This window comes from Glandiceps talaboti, chromosome 7 (genome assembly GCF_964340395.1).
Source record: "Glandiceps talaboti chromosome 7, keGlaTala1.1, whole genome shotgun sequence".
Taxonomy (NCBI): Eukaryota; Metazoa; Hemichordata; class Enteropneusta; family Spengelidae; genus Glandiceps; species Glandiceps talaboti.
This window is the reverse complement of record NC_135555.1, coordinates 20070056-20089108: the sequence shown is the minus strand read 5'-3', so window position 1 is coordinate 20089108 and position 19053 is coordinate 20070056. Positions and strand designations below refer to the sequence as shown.

Sequence of the window (19053 nt, the reverse complement as noted above, 5' to 3'; positions counted from 1 at the left end):
TTGCGATATAAACCACAATTTAGTTGTTGCTATGGACGTGGTCCTGTTGCTAGCCATTTTCTGAATCTATATTCACTTACCTATCCATCCCTGTTGTTACCTTTGTAATATGCATCGTCATTTCAATGTTACTAAGGGTGTGGTCAATTGCTGGGGCCAATTGCTTCAAAACGTTTTCAACAAAAACTGCAGAATAATACTTCCAGAAACATCCCCACCAAGTTTTAACCTCATTCACCAGATTAAAGATATAAGTTTGTTTGGTTTGTTTACCAAACTTGAGATTTTATGAAAACCTAATTTGCATATTGCTGGTGGGATCATCACGTTAAGTGAATACAGCTTCATCTATACATCCCCAGATACATGTTGGTGCTGTCTTGTAAAGCTTGGAAATTAATTTATGAAAATGTCCCAAAAATAGTCTCAAAATTGACTTTTTGGAGTTAAAAACCTCCTGGGCTTCTAGGACGAGACCCCCTAGGACCCCCCATAAGAGATGTACATATTCCTCTTCTCAAGCTTTCCCCCACCCTTTCACTGTCAAGATGTTATCAAACTCCTTTTGGAATATATTTACCCGGTGTAGTCAATACTTATAATTATGATAGTGCTAACCCGGGATTTCCTAAAGTAGACAGTCAAGTAGTCCACACTGAGTCACGATCAAAACATACCTGTCATGTGAATATTAAATATATATGGGGGTAGGGAGGTCATCATGTTTTAGAATTAAGTGATAGGGGGTCAGCCTGTCTTACAGATAGGGCGGGGGGGGGGTCAGTGACTTTTTGTCGGCCCGATTTAAGAATCCATCGGCCCCCTGGCTGGAGAAACTCACTGGGCCCTAAAAATCTATCCAGAGTTCGGTGGGAAGGGGGCTACGCAACGTTTAGGGTTTATTTCAAGCTGTGTTGCAAGACAATTCCATTGACAAAAGTTTGTAGTCACATCAAAGGACTGCAGCGTTCTTTGACAGTACATATACTATTGACTCTCTTTACAATAGTGTGTAACCATATAATCGCACCACCTTATTTTGTTGTCAAGAATACGTCCTAGATACTTACAGGACCAAGGTCTCTCTACTGAAACTCCCCTTATTCCTCCATTGGTTAAACCTCAGACTACTCACAATACTTAAAGTGACAATGTTTATCTACGTCGCCAAAACATAGAAAATAAATGACGCTACATAACACCAGCATCGGATTTTTCCCGTTTACCAGACCACACTCCCTCCAACCCAACAAAAGGTGTCCTTCGGGCTATAGTATGTCGTAGAGTTGTGTTAAGTGAACGAACGAACTGTAACCTACGTCAGCAATGACCCGTTTAGTAACAAAATAGGCTACGCAATACAATACTTCGATCTATTGTCATACTTTATGCAGTGTGCTAGTAGTTGTTAAACGCCGTGGTGCTGATCACCTGTGTGAACAGCTCGCGCTCTCTCGCTCTCTCTCTCGTAAAAATGTATAGACACTCTGAAAGTGGGGACATCACTGTATGAACCAATCACATGGGAGATCAAAATTTGACGTCTACATGGAATCGAATCCCGGCAAACGCTATGGCAAAGGTTTTCAGTCCGACGACCAAATCGATAGAATGAGTTCTGACGGACAAGATGGTGGTATCTATGGCGGGGTTGTGATCGTAGCTTGCCATGTCTGTAGTATGTTCGTGTTTGGTGGTTTTCAAGCCATTGGACCTATATTCGTAGCTATGCAGACAGCGTTTGGGTCAGGCTCAGCAAGAACGTCGTGGATTATTTCGGTGACTGGTAGTGTGGAGATGGCATTCGGTAACTTTCAGTCTTCCATATTTCTAGAAATAGTGCAGTGGAGGTGGGGTTAGTCGAGATGCGAAGTTGAAAGCTATTTTACCAGTCACAACGTTATATATAAAGACGTGTGCATTTACTATTGCTGGTGAAGGGTCGGTTATTTTACGGGGGGAGGGGGGATCGGTGGTTTTTGTTTTATTTATTTTACCAAAACAAGGTTACCAAGTCCGTGTACACATATTCATTATTTAGTTAAAAAGACAAAAAGTAAAAAAAGCTGTTCAACAAGCAGCAATGTTAGGTCGAATTGTGTCATTTGCTAAAATAAGTATGGTAACTGGTGACAGATAAATACTCATATTTCTAGCCTATACATATGTGGTAAAAGTAAACCATTTTGTTCTTTTTGGTGTTTTGAAGTTTAACAGGTTTTCTCAAACTTAACCCCCTCCCCCCCACACACACATACATACATACATACATACATACATTCATACATACATACATACATACATACATACACACACACACACACACACATACATACATACATACATACATACATACATACATACATACATACATACATACACAGCACAGGGTGAAGTGATAATGTTTGTGATGATCTGATCTGATCTGAAATATTTGATTTGATTGGAGGTTTAATTTTCTTTCTGTTCTCAAAATCTCCAGGTCCAATCGCAAATGTACTGGTAAAGAAAATAGGATATCGAGGCACTGTAATACTTGGAGGTATAATATCTTCTATTGGATTAATGTTAACTGCTTTTGCACCAACGCTGGAATTTGTCAACTTTAGTTTTGGCGTATTATATGGTATGTATAACATTCGGAATGTTTACAGCAGAAACAGGGTTGGTGTAGCGTCTCACCGATGGGACAGAATACATTTTCATGAACACGGAAACCTTCTCACTAAGAAAAGGTTTGCTTTTTTCCGATACAAGCGTAAACAAATGTATTATGTTTATGTTACATTGCAAAATTAGTGTCGTTTTTTTTTATTATGGAGGCCTTTATCAAATTATAATTTCATACAATAAAATATTTTTCTTCTAGTCTGTTTCATTTTTTAGTTTTTGTTTTGTGTTGTCCTTTCTAGCTAGCTTTGAAACTACTTATTTTACTTTTTAATAATGAAACTTTTTCCACCACGTTGTTTTAATAATGAAATGCATAAATGTACATACATTGTTTGTAAACCATCAATATTGTGTTAGAAATATCCATTAATAATATTGAAACAAACGGGGCACCGCAGTTTGTATGTACATCCGTGTGCATGTGTGTGTATGTATGTATGTATGTATGTATGTAGGTATGTAGGTAGGTAGGTAGGTAGGTAGGTAGGTAGGTAGGTATGTATGTATGTATGTATGTATGTATGTATGTATGTGTGTGTGTCACGCATGCATGCATGTATGTATGTATGTATGTATGTATGTATGTATGCATGCATTCATGTACGTACGTACGTACGTATGTGCGTGTGTGTGTGTGTGTGTGTGTTCAAAGTATTGTTGAACGTGTGAACGGAAGTCTTATCTGTTCAGTTACAGTCAGGGGTCATGTTTTTGTTATGCTTGTCTGTGTCTAATCACGCTTCCCTGGATCTCATACACAGAAAATACACTCCGGCCACCGAAATCAGATAAAGTTGCTACTCTGCCGATACACCGGTCTTCACGCTTTTCCCTGATTGGTCAATACCCTCATTTGTAACTGTCAGTCGAAATTTTACGCCCACGCCAGAGTACAAGTATGTATGTATGTATGTATGTATGTATGTATGTATGTATGTATGTATGTATGTATGTATGTATGTAGTATATGTCAATGTATTTATTTTTAAGTAATATTGACTCCCTTAACTGAAATGCTTCACCGATCCAGTTTCCATTGTTATTATAGCTGAATAGAAATTACATAACATAAACAAAAAAAATCGACAAACAATGTCTTGTATACAGAAATTTCATTCATGAAATAAGCTTATGTTATACCAATATATTGTTTATTTTACATATTACATTGGTGCAACGTCTGTCCACATTACCAAAACGAATGATTAAACTGGCACAAAATCCACTCTGTTCATTTATCTAAGGCAAGCACCTTGCGGAAACGTTGTAGGTTATTGTTTTCACTGGCTAAAAAAAAGAAATACATGTATTAACTTGCAACTGTCATTTTATGGTGTGAATTCTATCATTACATTCATGAGGTTACACTACGGATCAAAATTCCTCCTCAACTGGTGTTGTTTCAGTCATAAATTCTGAAGCGTGCGACCCCGAAGAGTACGACTATTGATCGGAAAACTACTTTCAAATTGCGTTAATGGTTACTCTGACTTGTATAATATTTGCCCAAATTATACAATGTACACTTTCATTTACAGGATGTGGCCATGGTCTCATTTTAAATCCCCATCTTGGAATTGTATCCCTTTACATAAAAAAGAGGTACGTCATGGCGAATGCCCTTGTGGTGAGTGGATCGGGAATAGGCATTTTCATTTTTACACCATTATGGCAACTACTGATTGAGACTTACGGCTGGCGTGGAGCGTTCATTATCTTTGCTGCTATCAATGCCAACTTGTGTGTATGTGGCACACTCTTGAAATTGCCAAAGATGACAAAGATAAATTTTGAGATGACAGGGACACAACATTTTGATGACGCATCAATTGATAAAACTGATAACGAGATCAACACTAAAGCGAAACCTACTGCCATACGACAGATACGTGAAATCTGCGACTGTGGTCTCTATATGAAATACCCAATATTTGACATTATTACATTTGCCTTGCTACTTGGTATCGGAGTTGGATTCTATGGAGTACCAGCTCATATGGTTGCACGTGCAGCGTCTATGAGGCTTAGTTCTGAAAGGAATATTGCCCTAATTATGTCCATATTTGGAGTTGCTGGTATACTAGGCAGACTTGCTCCAACTGTACTACTATTAATACTGAAACCACTCAATATAACAAGTACAAGCCTGTTTGGTATAGCTTTGGTTTTAGCCGGAATAACAAATCTTCTAAGTTCACTTGCTGATTCTTATTTAACATACTGTGTGTACACCGCCTTTCTTGGACTATTCTGCGGCCTTTTCTTCACGCTGTTTTCACAGGCAATCAAAGATGTTGTGGGTCCATCAAATTTGACGGCAGCGTTATGTGTTAGCTCACCTTGGGGCAGTATTGGAGGATTCATGGGTCCGCCAGTTGCAGGTAATATGTATGTATGTATGTATGTATGTATGTATGTATGTATGGATGGATGGATGGATGGATGTATGGATGTGTTATGTACGTACGTTCGGACGGACGGATGTATGTATGTATGTATGTGCAAGAGTGCGTGCATGCGTGTATGAATTTATGTATGTATGTATGTATGTATGTATGTATGTATGTATGTATGTATTGTTGTGTATGATTTTACGCATACTTATGTACTTATGTGCGTGTGTAACTACGGAGAGAGAGAGAGAGAGAGAGAGAGAGAGAGAGAGAGAGAGAGAGAGAGAGAGAGAGAGAGAGAGAGAGAGAGAGGGGGGGGGGATTTCTACGGAAGCAATCTAAACCAATCCCATCTTTATCTGCCATTTACTAACAGGATGGATATATGACACAACCAAGGATTACAACAATTCTTTCTACTTTTACGGTTCCTGTATGGTGTTTACTGGCCTTACAGTTGTATTATTTGGGCCAATATATCGACTATATGGTGGAGAAATGATTGCAGTTGAACAGTCAAGCGACGATGCTAGAGAGCTTGTTGTCTATGTTTCAAAGGGAAAGAAGGGTTTTTCAAGGTCAAAACGAACTAATTCGCTTTCACGTAAATATCCCGTCCAAGCTGAGAAGAGAATACAGTACTGCTATTATACAACAGTTTAATGTATAATTCTACTCGAAATGAATTCTTTAAACTTTTGCTGTTACTATTTGTAAGAAAACTCTAGGTCACTGAGTTCGCCGTGGACATTTTGAAACAGGGGTCAAATCATATCAAAATTTTAATCAGGTTAACATCCATTGAAGACTTGCAGACTCCACACATATACAACCAGTAAGCATACAGTAAGCCCCCTGTTTATACGATTGAAATACCCCAAACCCAAACTGTACTTAGGTAGTGGGCTTAGTAGCTGAAGAAGAATTGTAGAGAGGGGGTTGTATAGCACACTGAAGTACTGAGTTCACCTTAAACGGTAAGGGGACAATCAAATAACACAGGTAAGCATAACTTTTCCAGTACCCATTACCTTGGTGATGTCACTGGGGATCCCACACTGAATTGCCCAAGATGACCCACCCACTGCAAACTATGAGGGGAATATGCCTGTACTAGCATACTCAGCTTTTATAGGTTGCTGCACAGCTCGGAAGTAAACTGCTGTACAGTTAGTGGACGAAACCACTCCCCCACCCCACCCCCACCCCCTCTTAACGGATGACAAAGGCTGGGCCCGTAGAAAGTGCAACCATAGAGTGATTAAAAGCCCTTGAAACTATTGACACTGACATTTTCTAGAAAGCAGTTCCTAGTTTGCAAAGTTTTTGTCCATCGAATAGCAATAGCTAGTCCCCAGGGCTGTACCCTAAAGAAATCCCGGGTTAAATGCTCGTGGGGATCAAATTTACAGCCTGAGAAGGGGTTTGAATGTTTGACTTACTCAACAACCCCCCCCCCCCCCAAAAAAAAATAAATAAATAAATAAATAAATAAAAAAAATTAAAAAAAGACAAGCTGCCCAAAATGCAGCGTCCAGTGCCGAGGTAAAATAAATTTGCCTACAAATACCTAACAAAAGGTGGGTAGTCAGGGGAAGCTTTCTGACAACAAAAGTGCCGTTCACCTTTGCAACGCCTTTCAAAAGCATAGAATGAAATCAATTGTCCTACAGCGGATTAGGGAACCCATGCTCTGAATGAAGAAGACGAATAATATTTGAAGATGCCTAGAGGAAACGACTTTCAATAAAGGGACACATTCTAAAATTACATGAAGAAGAATATAGCAACAGAGAAGTCGCCAGAAGACTGGATATTTCGGAACGAATTAGGAACAACCTCGAAAAAGTCCAAACAAGTGAAACTATGGTGAACAAACCGCGTAGTGGTCGTCCTCGCGTCACCACGGAGAGGGGGGATAGATTACCAGTAAGATACAGTCTGAAAAACCGTATGAGAAATGCACCATAAATTAGAGCTCTTTTCCAAGAGATTAATCATAGATTACTGAGTGTGTCAACCGTGAAAAATAGCTTCGGCAAATCTGCACTGTTTCAAGTCAAAGTACAAGGTTTGTCTGTGCATCAATTTTGTGTGTGTGTTGTTTTGCACCTAGCAGTTTGTAAAATGAGACGTCCACAAACGGAACGAAAATTAAATACCAATTAGCAATATTTTAAATGTTGTAATTTGCCGAATAATTGTAATAAAATCAAACATTTGAGACAAGGAATTTTGAGTTTATTTATTCACATTCTCATTCTCGACTGAGCCTGGCCCTGGAAATATACGCTACGGAGTTTTAGTAAGGCCTATGGAAGACGTGTCCGAATTGAATCTCATAGCGTAATTTCCAGAGCTAATCATGGCATCGTTTATTATAGGTGCGGCAATCTTTACGCGGTCGACTTGTTTAGAACTTTGTATGTATGTATGTATGTATGTATGTATGTATGTATGTATGTATGTATGTATGTATGTATGTGATGAGGAAGTGCAAGAATGATTGAACAAACGAACGAATTTACGAATAAAGAAATGAATGGATGAATGAATAAATGAATGAATGGATGGATGGATGGATGGATGGATGGATGGATGGATGGATGCACACATTAATTCATTGGTTAATTAATTAATTAAGTAAGTAAGTAAATAAGTAAGTAAGTAAGTAAGTAAGTAAGTAAGTAATCAAATAATTAATCAATGTATGGTTGGGTGCCATTCATTGAACGAACGAACGAACGAACTAATTAATTAATTGATGGATGGATGGATGGATGGATGGATGGATGAATGAATGAATGTGCACTTTATTAAAATCATCTATAATTCTTAGTGGAATTTTGTCATAATTAATTAATGGATGGGTGGATGGAGTTTTGTTATATTTTGCAATTTGACGGGGATACTTTGCAATTCGACAGAATATATTAGAAAATATGTGTTCGCGTGACATTTACATGGAATTTGTGAGATTTGTCGCCACTGATATGAATCGATTTGACTTATACCATCAGTGTTTGAGTACAGCAGCCCCTTTTCATAACATTACAGTGGTTTTCCATTCTTCATCAAGCTATTCAATTTAGTGGGCTTTTCGAGGATGTGCATGGTTTAGTAAGCTGCGCACTTTAGGTAATAGTTCATTTGAAATCTGATAGGGAAGGGATTTCAATACACTGGAGCTATACCTATGATGTGCAACAATGTAATAGCCATGCCACGAAGGTCAGTCAACGTAGTATAGAAAATGTAAATGTATATCTTACTAGTCACTTATTTAACCACATGTGTATGCATGTGGTTATACTATAAGTCAAATGAAAACAATGGACACATGTCAAAGGTCATGTAAATTTAGAAAAATGACAAGATAGATGAGGTCATGTTATTTTCTCCCATTAATAAGAGCTCGTAAGTGTCACATAAGTGAGAAATTAGAAGTTAGATACCTTTCAGCTGGCATGTTTATCAACGCATTCTCTATAGGCTGTTGTTTTATGAATGTATTATGTGTACGCTTCTCAAATTGGTAATACGTGTGATTCTAACAATATGTGTACTGTGCGGAATGAAAGAAATCTTCAATTGTAATATTATGTTTGAATAAAATGTGAAAGAGTATTCAAATTTTACACTTCAGGAAAAAGCAGTCGGAGTGCAGGGTGCGCGGGGCTGCTTTCTGTTTTGGACGAGGCTAAACTAAGTCAGACTATTCAACTTCGATTTAACGTTGGAAAAGGACAACAACGGCTATACATAAATGACAAAAGGAACTCCTGATCTATTCTTAAGAATAACTTTCATCTTAAATTGACATTCTTGTAAGTTATTTTTTATAAGACTATATAAATATATTTTCGCACATGTGATAATAATGTTCAGGGTGTACACATTATGATTAAGATCTAACGAAACAGTTCCCAAAAACATCCCAATAACAGTTGTAGCTGTTACATTTTTATGGTTTCGTTAACAGAATAAAAGCTTTCAGTGGTGTCCAATTGACCACTCTTTGTGTCTTGTCAGTGATAACCTCTACGCAGCCCATCATATCTTGTTTGAATAGGGAGTCCATATCAAACGTTTTCTGATTGTGACAAGGTCAATTGTCCTTGACGTTGAATGATGTGCTGTGACTGAGACCTATTGGTACCAACTGGCTCTAGTAACATCCAATTAAGGGAGGTCGATAAGCAACATTAAAAGTATTGACGATTTGATCAAATGTGATTTTTTACAAAATATATTTATTATACTCTTAGAAATCGAAAAGAAAATATGGAGTCGTCGCGCTTGGTATTTTTTTTAGAAAATGCTGAAAGTACAACATGCACTCCTGAATTTTTTAAGGAAAATTATGGAAATTAATTTTCTTCCTTACATTTCAATAAAAAAAATTAATTATTTGAATGTGCATTTTACATATTAACAGCATTTTACCTTGCCCAAAATCTTTCCTATGTAGGAAAGTGGTATTTTAACTTAAAACTATTTTATAAAGATTTTAATATAACGGCATTTACAATAAACCTAGTCAAAAAGATTTTATCACAAAAATAATATACATTCATTGAAGTTTCTCTCTTCTTGTAATGACATTTCATGAACATGTTGCAGGATGTAGACTTTATCATGTACTTCCTAAAAGCAGAACAAAAGATATTGGTTTGCCACTTCCATTTTTGCGCTAATTAATGAATTGTGTATCAACACTGTCATCCCAGAGTGAGGGCACCACACCACAGTAAGGCAACTGCCTCCTTTTCTCGCACCCTCAAAGTTAGTACAACTCATGTACTTCTATTATCCCATTCTCACAAACCAGAGCTGTTATTTCTTCCGCGAACTTCGAAATAACATCTGGTAGGGCACTTAATGGACAGTATCGTAAAAAAGAGGCCGTGGTTTGCGATGATGCTTTTACCCATGGCCATTAATATGTGACAAATTTTATGTTACACTCACTGTAGTCGGCAATCTGCATGTAATTAAAATGGAGTCTTCAATGATTACAAGGGCGAGAGAGTCATGGGAAATCAGACCCTGCCCAAATTCCTCCCTCAATATCCTTTCTCTAAAAATATGACTCTCTTCCTGTTAAAATATTCAAAACCATGGTTTAAATGCTGTTGGACATGGAAAAGGACACGTGTCCCAGAGTAGATGGTTTAAAAGAATAAATCCCACCACTGTCACCATGTTGAAAGTCTTAAAGACATTATTATTTATTTCCCAACTACACTACCACCACAGTATATTTCTGTGAAGATACTTCATTATATCCACATGGTTCTCAGCAGCGATTTGATGATATGGTCTGATATTATGATACCTAACCCTAAGCCGTAATTTAAGGCAACATTGAGTTGTTCGTTACCATGGTTACAAGCAAAAGTGAAACATGCTTTGAGTACCCCCATATACATAGCTAATAGCTTTGCAAAGTAGTGTCAACGATCAAACTAATATTATGTTTGTGAGGTCATTAAGTGTGCACCTACCGGCTATTTTGCATCATGGAGTTTGCATACAACAACGCATAGATGCCACAATATAATAGAAAAATAATGCTAAGTCAGACAATACAGTCAGTCAAAGTAAAATGTGATCCTCCACTAATCCCATTTTCTAAAAAAAAAAAAAAAAAAAAAAAGCCCTCCTCGAGAACCGATTTGTAAAACGTGACCCATCCCCTACTTCCAGGGCCCTCCCCTGTACTTACTGAAGGCTCCCATTGAACACATTCTCTAGCTTGGTTGGATGTTGCCCATCGCTTTTTGAATAAACTTTTTACCTTTTCCCGTCCCGCAACCTCTTAATAGTTTGTTTTAAAACAACCGCTGTTTTACGAGCCGACTATGTTTTGAAGAATATGGCAACATCTCAAAAAGGACGTTAACGTAAAACGACGAGCGCAGCGCGACCGTGTGCGCAGTTGCATTTGATCTATACCTACCTATTGCCCATCCTTAACTTATTCAGCTAGGTATATAGTAGTCATCTTTGATAGTCATCATTACAAACTCCAGATAGTTTCAACTTTAAAAAATCAGTTACATTCGTCACTTTCTCGATAAAAACACTTGCCAGCAACTGATTCACGCCTAACTATTTTTCTAAACTCGATTATGACAATGTACTTCTTTGTGGACTACCATATGAACACATCAAACCACTACAACATGCGCAAAACACAGTTGCCAGTCGATATGCCTAGAATTATTAGGGAGTACAATTTCTCCTTTTCACTCCGACTGGAGGGCCTGCGTAAACTAGCTAGTGAGTACAGTAACAAACATTACATTTGTGGATTGCTAATGACCCATGTCATGTCTGCATATTAGTTATCTCGAACCCGGAACTTGCAAACTTCTCAGTGTAAAACGGGGAAAACACATGACGTACATTTATATGCAGGAAATGGCGGGAAACACCCACTACAGACAATGAAAAGATATGTTTCCTTGTCTGTACACATTACATACAACACAGTTTCTTGTATTTGCATATAAGCTAGGATTGGACTGTTCCATATGGTAATCAGCTACTTGACGCAAAGAGACAGCAATATTAACTCTAACACCACCACAAGTAGCAGGAAACGACCAAGCACGATAGAAGTGACAGATACGAATAAGTCAACACCATGGCCTACATCAACGTTTACATGGTTTGTGCTGTGCTATTTACTTTGGTACATAGACTATGGGCAGACCCTAATAACAGTAAGTCGGATTTTCACATCAGTAATCGTTCGATCTGACATGATTGTGTACTCTCTTTTTTTGGATCTGCATTTAACTGTCTTACACCATAGTTCTCAACCTAGCTACAAAGACAGATCTGAGCAAAGTGAAATACTCCTGGCATAAACACTATTGCGATCGCTGTCGGTTTCCTGCTGATCGAACAGTATATGACACCAAAGACTTTTACTACGACAAATAAGAAACCTCTATAAATACAGTAAAGGTGCTGCAGCAGAGGTCAGAAAAGAAGCCAAGTTTTGTATTTATCGCCTAGGAATGTGGAAATCAGTGATGACAAAGCCAAATTTATTTACACAATAGGTTAGAGTACATTTTGTAACATAGTGTAGGAAGACTCCGACCAAGATTTATTGGGATATGAGAAAGATAGTATGTGTTGAACTTGTACATGTTTTTGTGTGTGTGTTAAGTATCTCCTGGCACACATGAACCATTCTTTTCCTAAATATGCGTGTTACCATGGCAACGGCCATGCTTTGCGCCAAAATCACATTTTTTTTGTTTACCTAAAGTTCAACAATAGAAACCTGGACTGTGACAGTCACATAATTTTTTGCAAGACAACTTCAACCATTTAAGGTTTCTATGTTATAAGCCCTTTGTTAGAGTCAAACAAATAAGGAAGTATATGATGACAGACCTGGAGACTAATACAAAGAAAGTTACAACACTTTTGTAACATGATGTAGGGATGAATAGGAAAATGCAAAGATTGTTAATGGATATAAAAATGATTCATCAATAACAATATTGAAAATCTCAGAAACAAGTTTTTCGAATACTGTAACAATATATTTTTGACGCTCATATAATAATTTCGATATAAACTAATAGCAACATGAAATTTACGAATACAAACATTGGTTTTTAGCATATAAATAAAGATTTTTACCTGTAAATATTTGCAATTCAACCAATGAAAACTTGAATTTTATGAATACAAGTGTGATTTGTTACATGAAAAGTGTGTTAATATGTTGAATATTTCAACACATGGCCTGTCATAGACGACGAATATTAAGCTTATACTTGTTCAAACGGTGACGAGGTGTTCATTTAGCATCGAGAATATGAAGTTACAAGACGACTGTGCTTATAGAAGTTTGGCATTTACCAAACTCTGATTGATGACGTGCTGAGCAGTGTTAATAAGTAATGTGTTGTTTGGCAAGAAATCGGACTCCAAGTACGTTACAATACCCAATGAATTACCCATGCTCTACTAATAAGACACTGAGAAGGCGGTATTGATGACATTTTGTTGCACGTTTTGTATTGAATTCCTTTATACTAACATTTGAGTACTATTTCTCTATTTCCCAGCCAAGCTTGACGGCATTGTTACCTGTGTTTCCTCGGATGAATCTAATTCAACCGTGACTTTACCTGAGGTGAGTCATACCTATAAAACAGAAAATCAATAAAGTACCTTTTGTATTGAGAGTCTAACATTTTCATTCAAAAAGGCTGGATTTCAGAGCTGGACACACTACAGACGCGTGACAAATCCACTGCGCAAAGTTATGCGCATTGTTGCACAATGGTTCGTCTATTGTCTACACAGGGGTGGTCAAAAGTAAACACTTCGGATGTACGTATACATGACTAAGACGATCGTCAAAAATTAGTGCACAACAATAGAGCAATTCTCACCATAATGGAACATAGATATACTTCATTTTTACCTCCCGTAAGGGTACGGGAGGTATTAAAATGGGAATGCCTGTCTGTGTGTCTGTCCGTCCGTCTGTCTGTCTGTCTGTCTGTCTGTGTGTCTGTGAAACCATTTTCTAAAAATCGGCTGGCTCAATTGTAATGAAATTTGGGCTATATAATCTTTAGGGTAATAGCTAGACCTCATTAGGTTTTGAGCCAGATCTGTTAATGTTTAATTAGAGAAATTTGCATATTAATGAAATCAACTAATTATGCAATATCTTAAGACTGCATACTTCAATTTCAATATAATTTAGTATATTCGTTAAACATAACAACATACATTTGTCCTATAAAATTCGTTGATGTATCTTACAGCGTTAATGAATATTTTGCATAATTAATTATTTTTGGTAATTAGGCTATATCTTAAGAATACATACTTCAAATTCAACATAATTTAGTACATACGTTAACCATGAGAAAACACATATGTCCTATCAATTTTGTTGATGCACCGTACAGTGTTAATGAATAATTTGTATAATTAATGATTTTCGGTAATTAGGCTATATCTTAAGAAAACATACTTCAATTCCAATATAATTCAGTACACACGTTAACCATAACAATTGCATATGTCCTGTAAAGCTTGTTGGTGTACCTTTCAGTGTTAATGAATAATTTGCATAATTAATGATTCTTGGTAATTAGGCTATATCTTAGGACTGCATGCTTCAATTTCAATATAATTCAGTACATACATTAACCATAACACATTGTATATGTCCTATAAAGTTAGTTGATGTACCTTACAGTGTTAATGAATAATTTGCATAATTAATGATTTTCGGTAATTAGGCTATATCTTAAGACTGCATTAAGCAGTATCATACACTCTTACATACATTAACCTAAGAAAGCATGCTTGTCTAAAAAACAAAGCCTGTTACCATAGTTTTTTTTAGTTTAATAAGTTATTTGCATAATTAGCGATTCCCTTACGGGAGGCATTCAGTTTAAATCTGGTCATCAATTAAAATACGTGTTCTACTCTTTTCCCAAACCAAACCGAAAGAGTTATTTTCGTCCCTCTAAAATCAAGCTGTCATTTATTGGCAAAAACACCTTCAGTTTTATTAAAAGTCTGGCCGCAATTTTGAGAGTCTGGCGTTTATACTTTTCTCAAGGAAGGATAAGATACTAACTCGGCGATGGTATCGTGCACCAAGAAATTTGTTCATGCACTCGTACTTTCCATAGCCACTGAACTGACCCCCTGCAAGATAGCCACTGTAAGCGACTTGTAACTAACAACACAAATGGGGAGGACACGTTTCTAAGCAATGCAAAATATGAGAAAAACGATATTTTCTACACGACAGAAACTCCATATTCAATAGAGGACAGTACTTTCCCTATGTATACTTTTCATTCACAAATTTGATTCTTTAGCTTACAGTTTGCTCACTTCTGCATTCAACGGGATTAGCATGCACCATTTTGACCTCGAAACAGGACGCACATACGAGTCATATAACCCCACATCTCACATTTTATCTCCATTGTTGAAACAGTTTAAATATTTATTTAACGTAAGGAAATTGCTAATGTTTATTACTCAGTGTGCTCAATGTGAAAAATCGATATGCATGTCTCTGAAATAAACCGATACACCAGCACGATCATACAATGTACATGCAAATACGGCGGGAAATTCGTGCATGTTCGTCAATTGATTATTTAGTACGGAACATAAATCCTTGCAATGTACGACCGGCTTGGCTCGAAAATAAAGTATCCTGTACTTTCGAATAGACCTGTTAAAAGTACTAAATGACGCTTGAAACATTTCATAATGTTTGTATACAAGTGATACACAATGAATGAAGCTATCCGTGCTATGTCCGTACTACTACTAGGGCGACATGATGTTACTGTTTTAGTGTTTGGTACATGGTGTAGGATGACTTGGTTTGAACGGACATCTCCTTTTTTGTTAATCTTTTCAAATATTATTAAATATTATTTCTGAAAAAAGTGTCTTTTAGACGTTCAGAGAGATGTAAATATAATTTTTTAAACAAACCAGGAAAGAACTACTTATCAAATAGAACTTATTAATATGCTACCACAAGTACCTGTTCATCCACTGAACCTTCCAGCACCTCCAGCTAGAATAGCTAGCTCTGCTTAGAGGCATTTTGGTACAGCAGCAATCTCTGCACGTACGAACCCGGCCCAAAAGCTAGACAATGTTGATGTGGGGTACAGAAATAGAAATAGACCCCCTCACTGAACCGTGTAGAAATGTTACCATGGATATATTTTTTTCAATGGAGACAATGTAGGTAATTTTTATACAACTTGTATATAACTTTGTTGCAATTTGAAAATTTTAGGGTTTCATGATACTTAAACATGATCACAAGACATTGACTTCAACTTATACTTGTATACACGGCGCGGTATAGTTGACCTGACAGATGGAAAATAATCGTATTTGTGATTTAATAAATCTACTGAAACACATGACTATGAATTCAGTAATTTTACATTGGCAGGGTATTACTACATTGAAAGGGATGTGGGAGGGGGGGGGTTCCAATGGAAATGAATACTGAACATACTAATATAGCAACGGATGACGTTTCAATCAGTTGGGGATATAAAGTTCAACAACCCCATTTCGTTTATTTTGGTTTTATGTTGTTTTTTACTTGAACATTTATCACAAGGAACAATTACAAAAAAAAGCAAATAAATAAAATAAAATAAATATATAAATAAATAAATAAATAAAATAAACATACAAAAACAAGTACGAGTACATGCACAGATTTCTTGGTGCACGACACAATTGTCGAGTTGGAATCTTATCCTTCCTTGATATAAGTATAAACACCAGACTCTCAAACAAAAGGAAATGAAAATATTTTTGTTTTCAAAGAATTACAGTGTATTAATTCCTCAGCCTCACCTGGTGTCAACTGATGGATCACCAGTTAAACAAGAAAGTAAGGCAGAAATTGGTAACAGATATTTTGATTACATTGTACTTGGAGAAAAAAATTGATTCGGCGATACAAGGAAAGATGGAAGTGATAACAAATGATGTACTTTAATAGGATTTTCAAGAATACATTTAAGACTTTTTCACATAATGTAGAAATTTCTCAGGAGAAATTTAGCCAAGTGATCACAATTTGGGTATAGAAATGGGAAGAAAAAGTAAACCAAGATTACATATGAAGCAAAGAGTTTTCACAGATACAAAAATTCACTTGTTAGTTTCATGTAAAGAGCACAGTTCTGGTGGAAGTATTTTGTTCTTTTTGGGTAACGTACGGTATGTGGGTGGGTGGGTGTAGGTACCCAAATGCATGCCACATACAACACATGTATGCTGTTCTCATTGAACATTTTAGAGCTCACAGCAAAATACCACACTTCCTTATCACTACACTTTTCTCCTTATTTATATTCTATGTAAACTTCCAGGATATAGGACTTGGCAGTGACGTGCAGTGCTATGGAGTTGGTGTCTCTGTACGTATAATTGGAGGTAACGAGGTAAGAGTATGTTGTTTTTATTCTCTGATCTATTCGGCAGAAACATTCAACAAGCGACAGACATTATTACGGATATTATTTCCCATCATTTTTCTTTGTTCAGCCAAAGTGACTTAAGGAGCCCTGTTAATACGAGTCAAAAAAAGGAAGGATATGATAAATGGATACGTAAATTATAGATGGGTGAGCTTGATTTAAGAAAAATATGGGAAAAACAATGGTGATTTCAAACGTGTTAACTCGTATTTCGAGCATCCTAGAACGTTGTCGTGACGTAGGATGACCAGCAAATGGATCACGTGTTACCTGTTTGAACGCTTACAACTTGGCTTGTACGCACATAATATCAATTTGCTTTTATGAGTACAAAGAGCACGATACACAGCTACATACATCTGCTGATTTTAATGCATGGAGTATGTATTTGATTTGTCTTGAATAATTATCTTCAAATACCCATATCAGAGTCCTTCTAAACCTGTTTTTAGAATGGTCGTTTCATGGAGGAACATCACAGCAATAACAGAAACTGTATAACTATAGCAGGATTCCTAGACTTTGATGACCAACCGATTTACTATCTAGAAGTTGATGCCATGGTAAGTACATGTACTTGTTGTTTCCCCACCGGGTAAATATTGGTCATTTAAAAATAAACTGAAAACACCAAACAAGACTTCATAAAAACTTCAAAAAACATTATATTACAAATTAATTTCACAACATCTTTTGCCGTGCATAAACATTTTGTCAATAAATAACGTTTTCCAATACAGCTTAGAACTAGTTGTATAGCAGTTACTGTCTCAGAATATCTACATGAAAGTCTGTTCATGTCGAGAAGTGCTTAAAAATCATGGCGGTTAGCGATACAGGTATACATCGCGCGTCAGGAGATGTAACACAAAATACCCCTTTCAATAATGTCCGCAGAACGTTTCCTAACAATTAAATATTATAGATATACCTGGGAAATCCATAACTTTAGAAATTTTGGTGATTTTGTCTTGATCAGAGCACAGGTAACACTTCAGTGGAGAACTGTACTAATAACCTTACCATCGTGTTAGAGGATAAAGCAAATTGGCCACCATATTTCAATGAAACTTGTGCGATGCCAACAAGACTACAAAGCAAGTGGGTAAGTATTTCACATTTATAGTCACACCAACAACTAACACTACAACTCTAACCATAATATATTGTAATTCCATACAGCTAAGTTAAAATGTCAAAAAAATGTAAGATTTGAAGGTAATGGTGGATGTACACGTGAAACAAAACATTGTGAGTTTCTCTATGTATGATCAGTTATTAAGTTAAGCCAGGGTATTGGTTGGCAAGTTCGGAAAAAAATAACTTCACATCTCCTCCTTTCAGCTCTTTGAAAACAATCTGACCACCCTTTAGTAAATGAAGAAAAAAATACTTAACTCCTACCAGTCTACTTCAAACAAAAGCATTTCGGACATCCTTAGGCAGTGCCTCACATTATTAGCATTTCGGCGTTTATGTGTGGCAACATTACACAAACCATCACACTTCCTCAATTTATTATTGTTGTTACAAAAGGAGGTCGAAAGGGGTCAGCACATATTGACATTTAACCATTCATACACTGTTTTTTTGTGCCATCTTTAATCAGCCACACAAACGTTTTCAGATTAACCTACAGTTCACATAGCTCCTGTAATATAACTAAGAGAGTATACATAGGTGTAGTAGAAGATAACTGCATACGAAATGAAATTGTTCAACTCGATCATAATCTTTATTCCGTTATCGCCCTGTTTTTGGTCTCATGGCTCCTGTAATGAGTCTCCCATCGGTGTGTGCTGTGTACTGAGATATGCCGACGAAATAACGCGTTCCATCGATTCCAGATATAAATGGAAAGAAAATAAAAATTGTACCAAAAGTAATCTATGCCCAGTATTCACTTACGTTATTAATTAGTATGTAAATAAGTATTATAAAGTAAT

The 19053-nt window shown here is 36.6% G+C and overlaps 1 protein-coding gene across 1 annotated transcript; it reads left to right on the top strand.

Annotated features, from left to right (window-relative positions):
* Window positions 1-1548: 1548 nt before the first annotated feature.
* On the top strand, window positions 1549-6255 carry LOC144438070 (monocarboxylate transporter 12-like). Its single transcript, XM_078127100.1, has 3 exons — window positions 1549-1807; window positions 4212-5054; window positions 5443-6255. Exons 1-3 carry the CDS (start codon window positions 1549-1551, stop codon window positions 5727-5729), a joined length of 1389 nt encoding a protein of 462 aa, XP_077983226.1. The 3' UTR covers window positions 5730-6255.
* Window positions 6256-19053: the final 12798 nt, after the last annotated feature.